General features: G+C 41.4%; 1 protein-coding gene across 2 annotated transcripts; it reads left to right on the top strand.

The window, feature by feature from the left end:
• Window positions 1-912: 912 nt before the first annotated feature.
• Window positions 913-4,684, top strand: LOC109888676 (CD209 antigen-like protein A). 2 transcript variants are annotated; one of them, XM_020479844.2, is made up of 6 exons: window positions 913-1,129; window positions 1,215-1,304; window positions 1,390-1,497; window positions 1,665-1,807; window positions 3,940-4,040; window positions 4,166-4,684. In XM_020479844.2, the coding sequence occupies exons 1-6, from the start codon at window positions 1,018-1,020 to the stop codon at window positions 4,314-4,316; spliced, it is 705 nt and encodes a 234-aa protein (XP_020335433.1). In that variant the 5' UTR covers window positions 913-1,017; the 3' UTR covers window positions 4,317-4,684. The 2 variants fall into 2 exon arrangements, with proteins under 2 accessions (XP_020335433.1, XP_020335434.1); XM_020479845.2 differs by lacking the exon at window positions 1,215-1,304 and having other exon boundaries at window positions 916-1,129.
• Window positions 4,685-22,683: the final 17,999 nt, after the last annotated feature.

Raw genomic sequence — 22,683 nt, 5'->3', positions numbered from 1 at the left:
CTAGGGAGTTTTTCATAATAAAAAGAAAAGGTATAGCGATAAGCACAGGCAAAATCCTAGAGGAAAACCTGTTTCAGTCTGCTTTTCACCAGAACCTGGGAGACAAATTCACGTTTCAGCAGGAGAATAACCTAAAACACAAGGCCAAATATACACTGCAGTCGCTTACCAAGACGGTATTGAATGCTTGAGTGGCCTAGCTTGAGTGGCAATATTTGAAAATTGCTGTCTAGCAATGATCAACAACGAACTTGACGGATCTTGCAGTATTTAAAAAAGTATCATGTGCAAATATTGTACAATCCAGGTGTGAAAATCTGAGACTTACCCAGAAAGGTACATAGAATCACTTTTGGCAGCGATTACAGCTAATATGTACTGTACTGACTCAGGGGTGAGAATACTTATTTAAATGAGACATTTCTGTATTTCTATTTTCAATGAATTTGCAAAACTTTCTAAAAACATGTTTTCACTGTCATTATGGAGTATTTTATGTAGATGGGTGAGAAAATGTTTGCATTCAGACTGTAACACAAGATAATGTGGAATAAGTCAAGGGGTATGAATAGTTTCTGAAGGCACTGTTCAACAAAACAGTAGCTAAATGGAATGGATGTCCTGTTATGATTAAAATCATTGTGGGAAGTTAAGAGTTAATGCAAGAGGCATTCCGCCATGGCATTGTAAACATTATTTTGGTTAGCTAACTTTAGCATAACTTGCTAGCTACTTCTGTACAAATTAGGAACTCACAACTTGAGAATTCAGTTTAAAAACATGCCTCTCTCAATATAATGTTAAAGGTTCCGCAACCCTAACCAGAAGTCAGACTTTTGGTTCTCTTTTCTTGACAGTGTTGAAATATGTATTACCTTATTTGACCGACTTCCGGAAATGTCTGTCAAAAAATGGGATGGTGAAAGGACAGATACAGTTTTAAAACACTGTATAGACTCAGTATAACCATTACCAACTGACACCATTGAGAAGGATGAACTGAAAAGTACTGATGTTATGGAGAATATTTATGCTAATATTAGTGCTGAAACCGTAAAGGTTCTTCATGACCCCAACATTGAGACCCAGGATGTCACCTCCAGTGGTATGGCAGGAAGGCAACAATTTGGTAAGATAAATAAACAGCACACACCTCTTTCACAACCTGCTAAACTGTACCACAGTAAGCTGTAAATCATGTCTTTGATCCTCAGCAAAGAGTAACCACCTCAAAGGTGCTGTTGTGTGTCTGGGGCTGCTGTGTGTTCTTTTACTGACTGGGATCATAGGCCTTTGTGCCCACTGTGAGTTTACCCAATTTTATATCATTGATAGTCAGGTTGTTTTAGTGTGATTATTTTGGTCATTGCTTTTTATGTTTCTTTGCAGACAACAGAGTGGCAAGTGACTTTGAGGAGGAGCAGACTAAGCTATTGACAGAGACAGACCAGCTGAAGGGGGAGATAGTTAACCTTCAAAAGAAATTATTGTTTATGGGTGAGTGAGTTATCCTTATCTGACCACACCATTTGGACTGTCTGGAATTCAATCACACACACCATAACAATCGCAAATATTATTGTCATTATTAGTGTTATTGGGTTCATGGGTTTATGAGTATGAAGCTGCTGCTTGAACATGTGTTCTCCTTTGCTCTTCAACAGAGCATCATTTTAAAATGGGATGGCGTCATTTTGGATCCAGTTTTTACCTCTTCTCCACTGTGGAGAAGACTTGGGAGCAGAGCAAACAGGACTGTGTAGGGAGTGGAGCCGACCTGGTGATCATAGACAGCAGAGAGGAACAGGTGAGTGAGAGAGAGAGAGAGAGAGAGAGCGAGAGCGAGAGCGAGAGAGGTAAATGGATAGTGGTGGTAGTAGCAGCAGTAGAAATGGTTTTGTAGTTATTGGTACAGTGCCTTGCGAAAGTATTCGGCCCCCTTGAACTTTGCGACCTTTTGCCACATTTCAGGCTTCAAACATAAAGACATAAAACTGTATTTTTTTGTGAAGAATCAACAACAAGTGGGACACAATCATGAAGTGGAATGACATTTATTGGATATTTCAATTTCTTTTAACAAATCAAAAACTGAAAAATTGGGCGTGCAAAATTATTCAGCCCCCTTAAGTTACAGCTGTAAGTCGCTTGGGGTATGTCTCTATCAGTTTTGCACATCGAGAGACTGACATTTTTTCCCTTTCCTCCTTGCAAAACAGCTCGAGCTCAGTGAGGTTGGATGGAGAGCATTTGTGAACAGCAGTTTTCAGTTCTTTCCACAGATTCTCGATTGAATTCAGGTCTGGACTTTGACTTGGCCATTGTTTATTTTTGAACCATTCCATTGTAGATTTTGCTTTATGTTTTGGATCATTGTCTTGTTGGAAGACAAATCTCCGTCCCAGTCTCAGGTCTTTTGCAGACTCCATCAGGTTTTCTTCCAGAATGGTCCTGTATTTGGCTCCATCCATCTTCCCATCAATTTTAACCATCTTCCCTGTCCCTGCTGAAGAAAAGCAGGCCCAAACCATGATGCTGCCACCACCATGTTTGACAGTGGGGATAGGGTGTTCAGGGTGATGAGCTGTGTTGCTTTTACGCCAAACATAACGTTTTGCATTGTTGCCAAAAAGTTCAATTTTGGTTTCATCTGACCAGAGCACCTTCTTCCACATGTTTGGTGTGTCTCCCAGGTGGCTTGTGGCAAACTTTAAACAACACTTTTTATATCTTTAAGAAATGGCTTTCTTCTTGCCACTCTTCCATAAAGGCCAGATTTGTGCAATATACGACTGATTGTTGTCCTATGGACAGAGTCTCCCACCTCAGCTGTAGATCTCTGCAATTCATCCAGAGTGATCATGGGCCTCTTGGCTGCATCTCTGATCAGTCTTCTCCTTGTATGAGCTGAAAGTTTAGAGGGACGGCCAGGTCTTGGTAGATTTGCAGTGGTCTGATACTCCTTCCATTTCAATATTATCGCTTGCACAGTGCTCCTTGGGATGTTTAAAGCTTGGGAAATCTTTTTGTATCCAAATCCGGCTTTAAACTTCTTCACAACAGTATCTCGGACCTGCCTGGTGTGTTCCTTGTTCTTCATGATGCTCTCTGCGCTTTTAATGGACCTCTGAGACTATCACAGTGCAGGTGCATTTATACGAAGACTTGATTACACACAGGTGGATTGTATTTATCATCATTAGTCATTTAGGTCAACATTGGATCATTCAGAGATCCTCACTGAACTTCTGGAGAGAGTTTGCTGCACTGAAAGTAAAGGGGCTGAATAATTTTGCACGCCCAATTTTTCAGTATTTGATTTGTTAAAAATGTTTGAAATATCCAATAAATGTCGTTCCACTTCATGATTATGTCCCACTTGTTGTTGATTCTTCACAAAAAAATACAGTTTTATATCTTTATCTTTGAAGCCTGAAATGTGGCAAAAGGTCGCAAAGTTCAAGGGGGCCGAATACTTTCGCAAGGCACTGTAGCTGTTTTGGTGATTTATTTTTCTTGAACTGTTATTTCCAGCATTATCCACTAGGTTTGCTTCAGGTAGAAAATTCTAGGAAATGTTCTTTAATCAATCAATCACTCGCCAGGGTAGGCGTAGCTCTACACATTTTAATTGCACATAGCCTATTACTTGGCAGGGAATACTATTTGTAGATCAGTGATTCTACACATCACTGTGTGGGTAGCCCCAACCGAGACTTGAACCCAGGTCTAGTGACTTTCAAGGCTTAGGGGATCCCCCCCACCAAACACTCAAGCTTGTGTCATTTAACATGTCCTAGGATTTTATACCTGCAGCAAACCTAGTGGATAATGATGGAAATATTGATGAAAGAAAAAAAACAGAAAACAACTGGCCCTGTTATTGATGAAAGATTCATTGAGTTTTGTTGACATTAAATGTCTGTGCCAATATTTTAGAATTTTATCAATGGATTCAATGGGATGTTCTGGATTGGTCTGTCTGACAGAGAGACAGAGGGGTCATGGAAATGGGTGGATGGAACACCACTGACCATAGAGTAAGACATTTAAATATTCTAATGTCCCATAATAACTGTATTTCATTTAAAGCCACAGGCCTCAATTTCTTTACATTCCATTCCATTTACTTTGTGTTTGTAAACTGGGTCTTGATTGGTTACAGGTACTGGAAGAGTGGAGAGCCTAACAGTTATGAAGGTGAAGAGGACTGTGCTGAGAGAAGCTTAATTTATTCTAACACAGATCAGAGCTGGAATGATGTACCATGTGGTCAACGGAAGTTAGGGATCTGTGAGAAAGTGGCTTATCCGTAACTCAAACTGCACATATAACTGCATTCAAACTGCATTCTTTTCTTTAAAATTTTCATGAACCATCAAGTAATATACTGTATACGCTTTTTTACAACTCCTGCTTGGACTATTGCATACAATTATTAGATTATCATTTCAATTATAATTTTGATTAATTATATTTCCCCATTGTTTAAATAAATATAAATATATATATCAATGCCTAATTAGCTTAGTGCAACTGCTATTGCCCTATAATAACCCCAAAATGTTATTTTACTTTGTTTTGTTGTCATTTGAGTCTTTTTATATCTTATACCAAAAGTATGGATGTATGACTCCTCCACTTGTTTCCAGGTTTCCAAATAAAAGAAGAATACACACCTGAATCATTCTACGGTATCACATACAATGCTTTCTTACATGTCTAAACTCTTTGAATCAAAACGTTTTAAAACAACCAGCAAATCCCTTACAGCAGGAGAATGGCCCTCCACCAGAGGAAACAGAGAAGAAGAGAAGGTTTCTCCCGTTCTGTTCCTACATTAGCTTAAATCATCAGTGTGGCTGTAGGGTTAGAAGCAACCGGGGGGGTGTGGACAATAATGAAGTGTGGAGCTAAGTAACTGTGGAGTCCCTGCCAAGGCCTAATTACACATTCATCCGCTGGCATATATCACAGTTACAGAATGTCAACAGGCTGCCATGACTCACAGCTGGCACTACAGGGTTTACGGATCAGCCCTGTGAGTGTGTGTGTGTGTGTTTATTTGTTTGTGTGTGTGTTTGTGTGTGTGAGTAAGTGTGTGCATGCTTGTGTTGTTCCTGGCCTGAGGATATGGCCCCTGAGTTTTGATTATGTACTAGTGGCTATGATACCCAGAGGTGGTGGAGGAAACACCACCCTGGTAGAATAACACACTATTTACACATAGTCCCTGGTAGTGAAACGCATCAACACAGTAATACCCTACCACAGGTCTCATACAGAGATTGCTTGGCCCCTAGGAATATGGGTAATGTACAGTAGGCTCTGATCTCTGCTATAGAGGGCCAATGGGGGAATAATGACATGGCCTCACTGCCCTGTACTGTCTACTCTTGCAGAAACAATACTGGAGGGCTCAGAAACAGATTCATTTTACAATGGGAAGTCATATAATATTTTGTAAGGGGATGGTGGAGAGAGAGAGCGAGAGAGAGAGAGAGAGAGAGAGAGAGAGAGAGAAATTGCTCATAGCTGCATCTCCTCATCTGCACCATGTTTCTCATCATTTAGTCTGGTTAATTGAAACCTCCTTCTAAGAAGATTATCCTCCTGCAACATGTACTTTTAGGGTCAGTGGCTACGTCAGGCCAATTAACTATTTGTCAAATACATAAGGCACTCATCTAATCTCCTTTTACTGGAGTTGATCATCTTGTAAAAGTCCAGATGGCTGATAAGATCTATCCCCTTTCTGTAGACAGAGATATGGAGCTTATATTATGTAGACACAGATACAGTGCCTTTGGAAAGTATTCAGACCCCTTGACCTTTTCCACATTTTGTTACGTTACAGCCTCATTCTAACATTTATTAAATTGTTAGTTTTCCTCATCAATCTACACACACATCTTGCTTTACCATTTGTTTTATTTATTTCACCTTTATTTAACCAGGTAGGCTAGTTGAGAACAAGTTCTCATTTGCAACTGCGACCTGGCCAAGATAAAGCATAGCAGTGTGAGCAGACAACAAAGAGTTACACATGGAGTAAACAATTAACAAGTCAATAACACAGTAGAAAACAAAGGGGGAGTCTATATACAATGTGTGCAAAAGGCATGAGGAGGTAGGCAAATAATTAAAATTTTGCAGATTAACACTGGAGTGATAAATGATCAGATGGTCATGTACAGGTAGAGATATTGGTGTGCAAAAGAGCAGAAAAGTAAATAAATAAAAACAGTATGGGGATGAGGTAGGTGAAAAAGGGTGGGCTATTTACCAATAGACTATGTACAGCTGCAGCGATCGGTTAGCTGCTCAGATAGCTGATGTTTGAAGTTGGTGAGGGAGATAAAAGTCTCCAACTTCAGCGATTTTTGCAATTCGTTCCAGTCACAGGCAGCAGAGTACTAGAACGAAAGGCGGCCAAATGAGGTGTTGGCTTTAGGGATGATCAGTGAGATACACCTGCTGGAGCGCGTGCTACGGATGGGTGTTGCCATCGTGACCAGTGAGCTGAGATAAGGCGGAGCTTTACCTAGCATGGACTTGTAGATGACCTGGAGCCAGTGGGTCTGGCGACGAATATGTAGAGAGGGCCAGCCGACTAGAGCATACAAGTCGCAGTGGTGGGTGGTATAAGGTGCTTTAGTGACAAAACGGATGGCACTGTGATAGACTGCATCCAGTTTGCTGAGTAGAGTGTTGGAAGCCATTTTGTAGATGACATCGCCGAAGTCGAGGATCGGTAGGATAGTCAGTTTTACTAGGGTAAGATTGGCAGCGTGAGTGAAGGAGGCTTTGTTGCGGAATAGAAAGCCGACTCTTGATTTGATTTTCGATTGGAGATGTTTGATATGAGTCTGGAAGGAGAGTTTGCAGTCTAGCCAGACACCTAGGTACTTATAGACGTCCACATATTCTAGGTCGGAACCATCCAGGGTGGTGATGCTAGTCGGGCATGCGGGTGCAAGCAGCGACCGGTTGAAAAGCATGCATTTGGTTTTACTAGCGTTTAAGAGCAGTTGGAGGCCACCATCAGGATGGTGCCAGGTTTCCTCCGGATGTGACGCTTGGCATTCAGGCCAAAGAGTTCAATCTTGGTTTCATCATACCAGAGATTCTTGTTTCTCATGGGCTGAGAGTCTTTAGGTGCCTTTTTGCAAACTCCAAGCAGGCAGTCATGTCGCTTCTACTGAGGACTGGCTTCCGTCTTGCCACTCTACCATAAAGGCCTGATTGGTGGATTGCTGCAGAGATGGTTGTCCTTCTGGAAGGTTCTCCCATCGCCCCAGAGGATCTCTAGACCTCTGTCAGAGTGACCATTAGGTTCTTGGTCACCTCCCTGACCAAGGCCCTTCTCCCCCTCATTGCTTAGTTTGGTCGGGCGGCCAGCTCTAGGAGGAGTCTTGGTGGTTCAAAACATCTTCCATTTGAAGGTTCTTGGGGGACCTTTAAAGCTGCAGAAATGTGTTGATACCCTTCCCCAGATCTGAGCCTCGACACAATCCTGTCTCGGAGCTCTACGGACAAATCCTTCGACCTCATGGTTTTTCTCTGAGATGCACTGTCAACTGTGGGACCTTAAATAGACATGTGTTTCTTTCCAAATCATGTCCAATCAATTGAATTTACCACCGGTGGACTCCATCAAGTTGTAGAAACACCTGAAGGATGAGCATTGGAAACAGGATGCACCTGAGCTCAATTTCGAGTCTCATAGCAAAGGGGCTGAATACTTCTGTAAATAAGGTATTTCTGTTTTTATAAATTAGAAGAGAACAAAATCAGTTTTCGCTTTGTGATAATGGGATATTATGTGTAGATTGCTGAGGATTTTCTGTTATTTAATCAATTTTAGAATAAGGCTGTAATGTATCAAAATGTGGAAAAAGTCAAGGGGTCTAAATACTTTACGAATGCACTGTATAGAGGTAAAATTATGTGGATAACAATGTAGAGCTTATATTATGTAGACAGCGTTATAGAGCTAACATTACCACAGAGACATGGTGTCACGGCTGTTTGAAGGAGAGGACCAGGGTGCAGCATGATGAGCGTACAGTATCTTTTAATGATCCAAATGACGCCGACAAAACAATAAACAATACAAAAACAAACCGTGAAGCTCAAAGGCAAAGTGCCATGAAGAAAGTCAACTTCCCACCAACACCGGTGGGAAAAAAGGCACCTAAGTATGGTTCCCAATCAGAGACAACGATAGACACCAAAACATAGAGATAGAAAATCATAGAAACACAACACATAGAAATGCCTACCCCAACTCACGCCCTGATCAAACCAAAATAGAGACATAAAAAGGATCTCCAAGGTCAGGCCGTGACACATAGAGCATATATTATGCAGATAGAGATATAGAGCTAACATTACCACAGAGATATAGAGCAAACATTACCACAGAGACATAGAGCTTATATTAAGCAGATAGAGATATAGAGCTAACATCACCACAGAGATATAGAGCTTATATTATGCAGATAGAGATATAGAGCTAACATTACCACAGAGATATAGAGCAAACATTACCACAGAGGCATAGAGCTTATATTATGTAGACAGAGTTATAGAGCTAACATTACCACAGAGACATAGAGCTTATATTATGTAGACAGAGTTATAGAGCGAACATTACCACAGAGACATAGAGCTTATATTATGTAGACAGAGTTATAGAGCTAACATTACCACAGAGACATAGAGCTTATATTATGTAGACAGAGTTATAGAGCTAACATTACCACAGAGACATAGAGCTTATATTATGTAGACAGAGTTATAGAGCTAACATTACCACAGAGACATAGAGCTTATATTATGTAGACAGAGTTATAGAGCTAACATTACCACAGAGACATAGAGCTTATATTATGTAGACAGAGTTATAGAGCTAACATTACCACAGAGATATAGAGCTTATATTATGTAGACAGTGTTATAGAGCTAACATTACCACAGAGACATAGAGCTTATATTATGTAGACAGTGTTATAGAGCTAACATTACCACAGAGACATAGAGCTTATATTATGTAGACAGAGTTATAGAGCTAACATTACCACAGAGATATAGAGCTTATATTATGTAGACAGTGTTATAGAGCTAACATTACCACAGAGACATAGAGCTTATATTATGTAGACAGTGTTATAGAGCTAACATTACCACAGAGACATAGAGCTTATATTATGTAGACAGAGTTATAGAGCTAACATTACCACAGAGATATAGAGCTTATATTATGTAGACAGAGTTATAGAGCTAACATTACCACAGAGATATAGAGCTTTTATTATATAGATAAAGATATAGAGGCAATATTATGTAAAGTTTTAGATGTTAGATGTAGTTTTACATTCTTACTGAGGCTCAGTTAATGGCCAAGGCTGATTTAATAAACCTGGAGCTTAATATCCAAATTCATGTATTTTACTAATTGATCCATGTCAGTTTGGTTTAAGTCAATCTAAGGTAATCTGCTACAACTCTACATTGGCTTTTGACAGTAGTTTACATTTAATAACACACACCTGTAATTAGATGAACATTCAGCTAAATTTCCGTCTAGAACGTTGGGACATGCTCCACCAGTGACAGAACGTCAAGAGGTCGTCAGACTTCCTCCTAATTAGACCTCACACACACTGAGCTGTCAACTGTGTCTGTCCATTAGCCTGGGACAGGTAGTCACAGACAAGGGCCTTGGATGAGTAGGATATGAACTTTGATTGTACAGTGCATTAACTGAATTTCTGAACAATTTCATAAGTAACTATGTAAGTTCTTCTTTTTGGGACTGCATTATGTGGTGAGTAGTGCTCTGATCATTTTCAAAGTCATTCCAAATGAAAAAGCAGGCTGTTTCCCTCATACAAAGTCAGAATGTATGGTCCTCAATGTGATTTCGGTTCCTCAGTATTTTAGGGACACTGCTCTTGGCCTTGCAAAATAACAGCTACTTTTGATGTCCCCTCTTTCTCTCTCTCTCTCTCTCTGTCTTGTCACTGTTGTTTATTTGCAGGTCGTTGGGAGGCATCAGAAGGGATGAGTGAGATGCGAACAAGGAGGAGGAGCAACCAGCCAACCAGGAGAAGAGGAGGGCCGTTCTGTCCCTTCAGCTGGATGAGATGAGCAGATGTCGGTGAGACGATCACACAGGAAAACCCCTGGGGGGAGGGATGGAGGGGGGAGGTTAGTGAGAGAGGAGAGGGAGGGGATGGAGACAGAGCAGTTGGTGGGGGTAGAGAAGTGGGATGAGGGGCAAAAAGAGGAGAGGGAAGAGGAAGAAGAGCTGGAGAGAGAGAGAGAGACAGGTGGAGTTGATAAGGCTAGAATCTTGCTGGTCCTCCAGCTCACACCATATCATTCTTAATTTGAGTCATGTCTCTGTCTGTCCGCCTGATGTTCCCCTCCCAAAACCCTCACTCCTCTCTACCTCTCTTGCCTCTCTCTTTCAGTGAAGACCCACATAGATTAGATCTGTGCTGACAGGTTCGGGCAGCGTGCGTACCGTCTGACTGACTGCTCTTTTTGACTTGTGCGGTCTTTTGTGTGTGCAGCCGAGCGTCTCTCCCTGCCTGGCGTCTGAGGGTTTCATCTATGTGGCAGGTCTGTCATATCGCTGTGCCCACCATGCCAGATCAGTGCCAGTCCCAGCCAAATGGCAGCGCCTAACAAGAGCTCGCCTTCTGACTCCTGTGTGTGTGTGTGTGTGTGTGTGTGTGTGTGTGTGTGTGTGTGTGTGTGTGTGTGTGTGTGTGTGTGTGTGTGTGTGTGTGTGTGTGTGTGTGTGTGTGTGTGTGTGTGTAAGGGGGGTTGTTTGTGTGTGTATGATGCCTCGACATGACAGGAAATATTCACACAACTGGCAAGCTGGCAAGCCACCTGACTGATGCAGACGGAGAGTGGCACTAAAGAGTAGACAAAGGAGCACTGAGGACTGGGAGAAAAATAACTGCTTTAAACTGTGGCTTCAGAGAGACAGGAACACAACTTCACGGTTTCCTGAAAGAGGAACACAGACAGACAGACGAACAAAAATGAACTAAGAGGAACACAGTCATTGACCTCTCTCTCTATGGATCTTTAGCAGAGCTGGCAGCCATATGACTCAGATCAGAGCCAATGCAAAGAATTCAAGTCCAACACAGTTTCAACCAAAATACTTGACACAGCAAATGCCTTACCTCACAACAACATCCTCATAACTCCACATAAACATACAGGAAGAAGAGGTCTCTCCTCTGACTCAACACTCCCTCTACATTAACTTTAGCCCAGAGCTGAAGGTTATATCTACAGTAATATACCATAATAGTTTATGGCTGATGAAGGATTGGTCTGATGCATTCTCTGTGATGTTGTCATGTCCTATAGAGGGACCAGAGGTTGACCACCTCACCACTTTAGACTCATAAGGGGGATTAAAAACTCTCTGCCTCTACCTCTCTCTCTCTCTCTCTCTCTCTCTCTCTCTCTCTCTCACACACACACACACACACACACACACACACACACACACACACACACACACACACACACACACACACACACACACACACACACACACACACACACACAGTGGGTTAGAACCCACTTCATGAGAAAAACATGTAGACAGAGTGAGACAGAAACAGAGACAGGAAAAGACAGACAGAGAAATGGACACACAAACCAAATAGACATAGAACACACTAAAGTCTGTTCATATCTGGGCTTAAAGATACGCTCTACTGGTAATACCTGCTTGGCTGTCAATGAACTGAAAGAGAAAACAAGAAGGGGTTTTTACGCTATCAAAAGACAAATTCAAATTGACATACCAATTAGAGTCTGGCTCAAAATATTCAAATCTAAAATTGAACCAATTGCCCTATATAGAAGTGAAGTGTGGGGTCAATCAACATTTAAAAAATGGGACAAACCTCCAATTGAAATCCTGCAAGCATATTCTTAGAGTACAGAGAAAGCCCCAAGTGATGCATGCAGGGCAAATTTAGGCCATATCAATTACTAATTAATATCCAAAAAGTAGACATCAAATTCTATAACCACTTCAAAGCAATCGACCCTTATTCATACCACTATAAAGCCCTGAAATGACAAGAGATGAACATAGAGAAAAGTTCCCTTGTTCAGCCAGTCCTGAAGTTCATTAACCACTACCAACACAACAAAGCCTCAGGACAGCACTCTGACAATCTGGCCCAAAGAAAATATAACAAACAAAAATAAAATTAGATTACCTATTGGGGAAACATAATATAAAATCTCAAGGTTAACTTGAATGCTATTTGGACCTAAACAGACAGTACATGGTGGCAGACTAGCTGTAGAAAGAAACAGAGGAAAATTGTACAATGTGCATAGCCTTGCTACTGAGAGAGGCCGCCAGGCAGTCCTGGCTCTCGAGAAGACAGGCTATGTGCCCACTGCCCACAAAAAGAGGTGGAAACTGAGCTGCACTTCCTAACCTCCTATCAAATGTACGACGATAAAAGATACACATATTTCCCTCAGATTACAAGGACCTAAAAGTATTTTAAAACAAATATCGGTAAGCTTGCGTATCTGTTCGGTGAAATACAGTTCATTCGGAAAGTATTCAGACCTCTTGACTTTTTCCACATTTTCTTAGGTTACAGCCTTATTCTAAAATGGATTCAATTACTATTTCCCCTCATCAATCTACACACAATACCCCATTATGACAAATCGAAAACAGTTTTTTAGACATTTTTACAAATTTATTAAAAATATAATCCAGAAATACCTTATTTACATAAGTATTCAGACCATTTGCTATTAGACTCAAAATTGAGCTAAGGTGCATCCTGTTTCCATTGATCATCCTTGAGATATTTCTACAACTTGATTGGAGTTCACCTGTGGTAAGTTCAATTGATTGGACATGATTTGGAAAGACACACCTGTCTATATAAGATCCCACAGTTGACAGTGCATGTCAGAGCTAAAACCAAGCCATGAAGTCGAAGAAATTGTCCGTAGAGCTCCGAGACAGGATTGTGTCTAGGAAAAGATCTGAGGAAGGATACCAAAACATTTCTACAGTATTGAAGGTCCCCAAGAACACAGTGGCCTCCATCATTCTTAAATGGAAAAAGTTTGGAACCACCAAGACTCTTCCTAGAGCTGGCTGCCAGGTAAACTAAGCAGTCGGGGAAGAGGGACCTTGGTCAGGGAGGTGACCAAGACCCTGATGGTCACTCTGATAGAGCTTCAGAGTTCCTCTGTGGAGATGGGAGAACCTTCCAGAAGGACAACCATCTCTGCAGCACTCCACCAATCAGGCCTGTATGTTAGAGTGGCCAGACGGAAGCCACTCCTCAGTAAAAGGCACATGACAGCCCGCTTGGAGTTTGCCAAAAGGCACCTGAAGGACTCTCAGACCATGAGAAACAAGATTCTCTGGTATGTTGAAACCAAGACTGAACTATTTGGCATGAATGCCAAGCATTACGTCTGGAGTAAACCTGGCACCATCCCTACGGTGAAACATAATGCTGTGGGAATGATTTTCAGCAGCAGGGACTGGAAGATTGGACTTGCAGCGTTATTCCCAAGAAGACTCGAGGATGTAACTGCTGCCAAATGTGTGCCATGGAAATTCTTACACAGGGACACTTGAAGTCTATCTTAAATGAATCATTGTTTATTGTCAGTGTGCTGGAGAGGTTCCAACAAACTTGATGCACCATAGTGAACATCTGTCAGGAGCTCTCTCGGGGCAGTCCCGTTAGTTCAAATCAAGTTGATTTATTCAAATAAAATAAAATAAAATGTATTTATATAGACCTTCGTACATCAGCTGATATCTCAAAGTGCTGTACAGAAACCCAGCCTAAAACCCCAAACAGCAAGCAATGCAGGTGTAGAAGCACGGTGGCTAGGAAAAACTCCATAGAAAGGCCAAAACCTAGGAAGAAACCTAGAGAGGAACCAGGCTATGTGGGGTGGACAGTCCTCTTCTGGCTGTGCCAACATAAAGTTTAAAAGAAGCACCAACATAAAACCTACCATCACGTTCCATCTTCTTATCACTTGTGTGATAATAATCATTACATTTTAATGTAAGCATTTACATTTTAGCTTGTATATCAAAATGTTCTATACTCCTATTAAAGTAAGGGAAATCAACAAAGAAAAAAAGAGACACTTCATAATTTCAAACCCTTCATTCTGGGTTATACAATCTAATTAGTATGGTAATACTATAATCATAATAAAGGTTATACTTCTATTAACACACGCTGCAGCCCATTTGGCAATTTGGGATCCCCAACTTCCAAACAGGGATTCCAACCAAGATACAGACGCTCACTCTAGTTGTGGGGAATTACTCTTAGCAACAGTGGCAATGTATTTGGCAAGATCAGTCATATTAGAAGAGTGATCTGGGACAAAAGTTCAAAATTCATCGCCAATGATTGCACAAGTGTCGTGAAGAGGGCATGACAAAACCTTCTCCCCCTCAGTAGACTGAAAAGATTTGTCATGGATCCCCAGATCCTCAAAAAGTTCTACAGCTGCACCATCGAGAGCATCCTGACCGGTTACATCACTGCCTGGTATGGTAACTGCTTGGCATCTGACCGTAAGGCGCTACAGAGGGTGGTGCATACGGCCCAGTACATTACTGGGGCCAAGCTTCCTGCAATCCAGGACCTACATAATAGGCGGTGTCAGAGGAAAGCCCATAAAATTGTTAGAGACTCCAGTCACCCAAGTCAGAGACTGTTTTCTCTGCTACCGCACGGCAAGCGGAACTGGAGTGCCAAGTCTAGGACAAAAAGGCTCCTTAACAGCTTCTACCCCCAACCCATAAGACTGCTGAACAATTAATCAAATGGCCACCGGACTATTACGTTGACTCCACCCACCCCTCCATTTGTTTTGTACACTGCTGCTACTCGCTGTTTATTATCTATGCATAGTCACTTCACCCCTGCCTACATGTACAAATGACCTTAAACCCATACACCTGCACACTGACTTGATACTGGTACCCCCTGTATATAGACTCCTTACTGTTATGTTATTGTGTTACTTTTTATTATTTTTTTACTTTAGTTTATTTGGTAAATATTTTTTTAACTCTTCTTGATCTGCACTGTTGGTTAAGGGGTTTAAGTAAGCATTTCACGGTAAGGTCTACACTTGTTGTATTTGGCGCATGTGACAAATAAAGTTTGATTTGAAGTGCCCCCTTGACCTCCCAAAAGACAGTCAAGAGCCTCTCTGTTTTGCAGAGCCAATTTGCACAATTATTTTTGCATTACCAATTTTCTCTACGTTTCTAGAGATCTCCCGAATTTGGTCTTGGGCAAATGCATATTGACTTTCACAGCGATGAGAGAGAACATGTGTTATAACAGTTTCACACCAACCTTGATAAGAATGAGATTGGGGCAAGGTTAGCCCAAGCTACAATCTAGTGGCTCTCCTCACAATTTAGGGGCATAGCTCTGTCCCTAGAAGCCTTTCCAAATCGTAATTATAACTATTGATCAATCATCCAACCCAAATTTAGAAACTCCATCCTTAAGGCTAGGGGGCACTATTTTCACATCCGGATGGAAAGTGTGCCCAAAGTAAACTGCCTGCTACTCAGACCCAGAAGCCAGGATATGCATGTAACTGGTAGATTTGGATAGAAAACACTCTAAAGTTTCTAAAACTGTTACAATGATGTCTGTGAGTATAACAGAACTTATTTGGAAGGAGAAACCCCGAGGACAAACCATCCAGTAATGATTTTTTTTAAAGTCACTCTCTTTTCAATGGGTTTTCTATGTGGATCTAGATTGCAGTTCCTATCGCTTCCACTAGATGTCAACAGTCTTTAGAAATTGGTTGATGTTTTTCCTTTGAGAAATGAAGAAGTAGGGCTGTTCAGAACGAGGGTCAATTCTAGTGTACTGTTGTGGTTGGGGCGCGTGACCTGAAAGCTCGCTCCACTTTGTTTTCGTCCGGTATTGAACACAGTTTATCCAATCTTACATTTTATTGATTATTTATGTTTAAAATACCTAAAGTTGGATTAGGAAAGTTGTTTGAAATGTTTGGATCAAGTTTACAGGTAACTATATTAGATACTTTGTAGTCATGTTGCGCGAGTTGGAACCAGTGTTTTTCTGGATAAAACGTGCCAAATAAATTAACATTTTGGAGATATAATGACAGAATTTAACGAACAAAAGGACCATTTGTGATGTTTAATGGACAATTTGGAGTGCCAACAGAAGAAGATCTTCAAAGGTAAGGCATGAATTATATCGTTATTTCTGACTTTTGTGTCACGCCTGGCAGGTTGAAATGTGATTTTCATGTGTTTGTTTGATGGGGTGCTGTCCTCAGATAATAGCATGGTTTGCTTTCGCCATAAAGCCTTTTTGAAATCGGATACTGTGGCTGGATTAACAAGAAGTTAATCTTTAAACCGATGTATAACACTTTTATGATTCATGAATAATTATTAGGAGTATTTCTGTTTTTGAATTTGGCGCGCTGCTATTTCACTGGGTGTTGTCAAATCAATCCCGTTAACGGGATTGCGCGCAAAGTGATCACTAAGAAGTTAATGCTCCACGTTGGTTCTATCACTTTAATTTAAGAACCTCAATTTAGCACACACCGACACTGGCAGAATGTACATTTACATTGACATACAATATATGCATCTTATATTTCTAGTAATAACTATTGTCATCACTTGTGGTAATGACAGATTGAGAGAGAGAAGACAACAGTTTAGATTAGGTTATTTCTGATTCAGGAAATCCAGACAAATGATTTACTGTATGACAAATTATTACTACTACCAATATTCTTAATACAGATTTCTAAGACACATGTCTAAGAGATTAACAACACACAGTTGAAAGCAAAGGACATCAATAATAAGAAGAGACTTGCTTGGGCCTAGAAACACGAGCAATGGACATTAGACTGTTGGAAATCTGTCCTTTGGTCTGATGAGTCCAAATTTGAGATTTCTGGTTCCAACCGTCGTGTCTTTGTGAGATGCAGAGTAGGTGAATGGATGATCTCTGCATGTGTGGTTTCCATCGTGAAGCATGGAGGAGGAGGTGTGATGGTGTGGGGGTGCTTTGCTGGTGACACTGTCTGTGATTTATTTACAATTCAAGGCAAACTTAACCAGCATGGTTACGACAGCATTCTGCAGTGATACGCCATCCCATCTGGTTTGTGCTTAGTGGGACTATGATTTGTTTTTCAACAGGACAATGACCCAACACACCTCCAAAGTGTGTGAGGGCTATTTAACCAAGAAGGAGTGTGATGGAGTGCTGCATCAGATGACCTGGTCTTTACAATCACCCAACCTCAACCCAATTGAGATGGTTTCGGATGAGTTGGACTGCAGAGTGTAAGAAAAGCAGCCAATAAGTGCTCAGCATGTGTGGGAACTCCTTCAAGACTGTTGGAAAAGCATTCCAGGTGAAGCTTGTTGAGAGAATGCCAAGAGTGTATAAAGCTGTCATCAGGGCAAAGGGTGGCTAATTTGAAGAATCTAAAATATAGAAAATAGTAAAACTATAGAAGAAACATTGAACGAGTAGGTGTGTCCAAACGTTTGACTGGGACTGTGTATACATATAGTCAAATACAGCAGTTTGTAATCATCGCAGTAAAATGTGTGACCTGTTGCAATAACAAAAGGGCAACCAGTGGCGCTGAAACACAAGTAAATGAAACCTATATTTGAATAATATCTGATTATTTATCTTCCCCTGCTATTTGTACTTCTACTATTCGCACATTGTAACAACACTGTACATGCAGTAGTTAATATTAATAGTAAATGTCAAAAGTCTTTCTCTTTTGAAACTTTTGTGTGTTTAATGTTAATGAACTGTTCATTTGTTATTCTTTATTTCACTTGCTTTGGCAATGCAAACATTGTTTCCCATGCCAATAAAGCCACTTTGAATTGGAAACCTAAAATGGTTTCTGGCTGTCACCATTTGAGAACACTTTGAAGAACCCCTTTTGGTTCAAGGTTGACCCTTTTGGTTCTAGGTAGAATCCTTTTGGGTTCCATGGAGAACCCATCCCACAGATGGTTCTACATGGAACCCAAAAGGGTTCTTTCTACCTGTAACCAAAAAGGGTTATACTATGGGGACAGCTGGGGAACCTTTTATCTGTAGACGCAGAGAAACAGACACTAGCCACTTAAATCTTAAAATTCTTCATTCACTTTCCCTCCCCATAACGAGACAGTCCCCATAGGGCTGTAATGAATAATCATTAGCTAAAGGTCCACAAATTATTGATGTAAAATAAGCAATGATATTTTGGGGGGGTTTCTCAATGTATTGCCATTAACAAGTAACTTGCAATCCAATAAATGTCAGTGTAGCTTTCAGTTAATTAAATGGCAGAATATTAGACTGTAATGCAGGGTGGCGTTTATATCTCAATTTCCACAGAACACAATTTATAGCCTGGACTTTATTTGAAGGGAACCACAAATAATGGCAGTTAAGACATCGGGGGGGATGGACAGGAGATCACATTAATGAAATTAGATAGGGCAGAGCGGTGATATACACAGCACTCACACTGGGCAGACTCGGGTGCATGGGTGGTGGATGGATGGACACACATCTAGAGAAAGGCAAACTCAACGACCGCATGCTGCCGTGGCATGCTCAGCTGCTCATGGAATGGAGCTTGGCTCATATTGTATATGGGCTGGCTTGTATTGGTATTGTGTGTGTGTTTGTGCGGCAGGATGCCATGGCTGTGCCTAAATTGGTGACCAGGGAGCATCCCTCTCTCTCCTCCTCTCTCCCCTCTACCTCTTCTCCTCCCTCTTCTTCTGTATCCTTTGGTTGGCTGTAGAGTGTGAGGACCTGTCACCTCATCAGGGAAACTTTCCCTATCTTGAGAACTTCTACACACACACACACACACACACACACACACACACACACACACACACACACACACACACACACACACACACACACACACACACACACACACACACACACACACACACACACACACACACACACACACACACCCCTAATCCCCCTGGTAAGAGGGAGGTGTCACTTGAGGAGGCAGCTGCAGTCGTCTGGGTGACGGCTCTCCTCAAATCAGAAACGCTCGTACCTGTCAACAGCAACCAGGCCCCCAGGCTACCACTGTCAAACACACACACACACACCAAACTCACCAGGGGATGGGAGAGACGAGGAATGAGTGAGGGATGTTTCAGTTGTAGTCTGAACAGTGAGGCTGATTTCTGTCCCGACAGTGAGACCCAATTATGAGCAGTGACAGTTTGGCTGTAGTTGGTAATGTAGGTTAAGAGAGAGAGTGTGTGTGTGTGTTTGTCTTGTGAGTACCAGAGCTAGGTTTAGGTTTAGGGTTAGGGTTAGGGGTTAGGGAAAAATACAATTTTGAAGGGGACTGAATTGTGTCCTCCCACAAGGTTAGCTAGCTGTACAAGACTGTGTGTGTGTGTGTGTGTGTGTGTGTGTGTGTGTGTGTGTGTGTGTGTGTGTGTGTGTGTGTGTGTGTGTGTGTGTGTGTGTGTGTGTGTGTGTGTGTGTGTGTGTGTGTGTGTGTGTGTGTGTGTGTGTGTGTGTGTGTGTGTGTGTGTGTGTGTGTGTGCGCGCGTGCGTGCGAGACAGGGGGACATAGAGGTGCTGAACTTTTTACTATGGCAGCTCTAACACACACTTGAGAACACCGTAGGAATCACCAGCACTGTAATTGACTAGAATCCCAGATAAGTGTGTAGGCTCACACTGTCAAGTCCACTGTCAAAAGAGGGGGATACTAAAAACAATAATACTACAATGTTTCTCTCTGTTTCCAAGCACACTTGTTTAATGTATGATTACATTCAAAGTGGCCTGTCTTTCTGTCTGTCTGTGTTTACTCTAGAAGCAGGAGGCCCACCGTATGTTGCAATCAGAGAAATTGCCAATACCTCTTTCATGTGACAGTGGCTTTGTGTCTGTGTATGAAAGAGGAGTGAAGTGTTGTCAATACTGGCCCGTTCTCTCCAATCTCCTCAAACATACACAACAAATATCATGGCAACACCTCGGAATATCTCTCATCTTCCCATGTTGTCTCAATTACAAATACACTACACATGAACATTTTTAGAGACTAACAACAACTTGTGTAAAAACAAAACAACAATACACTTTTTGGATAGCTCGTTCTTGCATGTTATAGTAATACACTATGTAGGAAACTAAAACAGAAGTTGTAGAATTGAACCCACAACCCTGACATTGCAAGCGCCATGCTTCACCAATGGAGCCACACGGAACTACTGTGGTCATAAAATTAAACAGATTCAGTTTTGATGTAAAATATTAGTTTTGATTCATATTTTGGTTATAGTGAAACATTACTCCTTAATAGAAGCTCAGTACAGCAAGCAACACACGATTCTAAAGTGTTCCTCAGTCTCACACACTGTCTGCCTGAAATGAGCCTCCCTTTCATATAGGACGACACTGCCCTCCAGTGACTGGGAAGAAAAGCAGTCTATGAAAAACAGTGATCACCAACCCTGGTCCTGGGTTGGTGGTCCTGGAGAGCTGCAGGGTGTGGCGGCTTTTATTCCAGCCCGGAACTAAAACAGCAGAACAATCTAAGTGGTTTCTTATGTAGACCTTGATTTGTTGAATTAGGGTTATGATTAAACACACTCACAGAGCCTCCCCCCCCTCACACACACCCTCAGATAGAGGACTCCATCCATGTCTGCAGTATGAGAGATTTAACTAGTTGTTAGTATTGACAACGTCCCGTTGCTGTGACGACAGCCTCTCCATGCACTCCAATCTGAGCTGGACATTTTCTATTGATCCCTGGCAGGACCTCCATCGGCAGCTCTAAGATTTTTACGAACCTGTCACTCCCTGCCATCGATCAACATGTCCTTCATCTGATCCTTAATTATATGCAAAGATAAAAGATTTTCTCATTATTGTGTTTAATCTAATGAAAGCAGCGCGCTACGGCAGGGGCCAGTTCAGAGGGCCTGGGACTATTGGCCCCGGAGGGCAGTGCTACGGGGTGAAGTTTTTAATTAGACAGAGTAATGGGATTCAGACAGAGAGACTCAGATGTCTTTAGAGCGAGAGGTTGGACAGGCATGGAAGGCTGTTTAATAGAACGCCCGGTCACAGCCTCTAACCTTTATTGCCTGCGTCTCACAGCTTATCACGGTTTAGCATCAGACTCGAGCATCAATAACCCAAAACTATGTAGGGACCAGAGAGATTGGAATCTGTGCTCAGCTGTTCAGAGAGATGAGCACCAAACCACAAGTGATGTAGATATTCATGCTATGAAGGGGTCTGGAGCCAGTGTCTGTATAGCCAATCATATTTCACTACTAGGGGGGGTTCAATTATTTAATGCACCACTATTAAAGAGCTGGCTTTTTGGGGGCCACTTTGAGTAGTTTCTCTCTCTCTTTCTCTTTTTACATATGTCTTTCTAGCTATATATCTCCCTCTCTCTCTTTCCCACTTTTCTTTAGTGCTCTCTAGAGTAACATTGACACCTTTATCCAGGAACTGTGTAAATTGATAACCATGCATAAGGCATAAAATCACTTAAAAGTGAGTGGCTGGAGAGAACATTTCTAAAAGCCATAACTGCGTTTTGGACAGACTCAATAATCTGAATGCTGATACATTTATTTGATGATATTTAACCTCCTGATCCTTAATTTTCCACAAAGGTTTTGTTTCAGTTTTTCATTAATCATCATTTAAAAGCCTTCAGCCTGCTACTCAGACCCTAAACCACATGGAAATGAGGCACATTAATGTGAGTTTGATAGAGAGGCGACAGTAAACAGGTTTATTATTGTCTCAATCAAGCCTAGACATATTTATGTACTTGTCACATTATAAAGGTTTAGATGTGAAATGTTTTACTGATGCCAAAGCCACTGTTAGATGAGAGTTGACTTTGATGTATTCTGAACACTCAAGGCACAGGCACATTTTCAGTCAAGTGCAGATGAGATGTTAAAATGAACATACCATGCAAGCTGTTTCTCTAGAGAACATTGTTATTGAATATTGATCCAAAATCACATCTGTCCTTAAAATACAATGTAAACATTGAGTTTACCCCTAGTAGTACAGAGGATGCCTATGTAGCCTATTTTTGAGTGAATTGGGGGCCAATTGACAGAGAGCTGAGCAATACCACCACCTGGTAATTTAAGGAATTCCATCAAAAAAAAATTGGAAAAAAACGAGTTTGTGTAATATTGATGGGTGACTCAGGATGGAACATAGGTAGGTTTGATGTCTGCTGGTTTATCCAGCTGTCAAAACACAGACAGATCCAGACAGACAGACAGACAGACAGACAGACAGACAGACAGACACACACACACACACACACACACACACACACACACACACACACACACACACACACACACACACACACACACACACACTGAGAAACTGAAGCATATTTTTTCATCAAGTTCTGACTGCATTGCATAAAATAAAACATGAATAAATGTGTCCATTTTTGTAAATTATTGTGATTTAAATGATGAATTACATGTGATTTAAATTGGACCTGCCTTTCATCTTCATCTCTTCC

This window comes from Oncorhynchus kisutch, linkage group LG4 (genome assembly GCF_002021735.2).
Source record: "Oncorhynchus kisutch isolate 150728-3 linkage group LG4, Okis_V2, whole genome shotgun sequence".
NCBI lineage: Eukaryota > Metazoa > Chordata > Actinopteri > Salmoniformes > Salmonidae > Oncorhynchus > Oncorhynchus kisutch.
This window is presented reverse-complemented; position numbering and strand designations above follow the sequence as displayed.

Coding starts and splice junctions, on each gene's coding strand:
- LOC109888676 (XM_020479844.2), top strand. CDS start 1,018: ATGGAGAATATTTATGCTAATATTAGTGCTGAAACCGTAAAGGTTCTT. Junction 1,305..1,389: donor CATAGGCCTTTGTGCCCACT/GTGAGTTTACCC, acceptor GTTTCTTTGCAG/ACAACAGAGTGGCAAGTGAC. Junction 1,498..1,664: donor AAAGAAATTATTGTTTATGG/GTGAGTGAGTTA, acceptor GCTCTTCAACAG/AGCATCATTTTAAAATGGGA.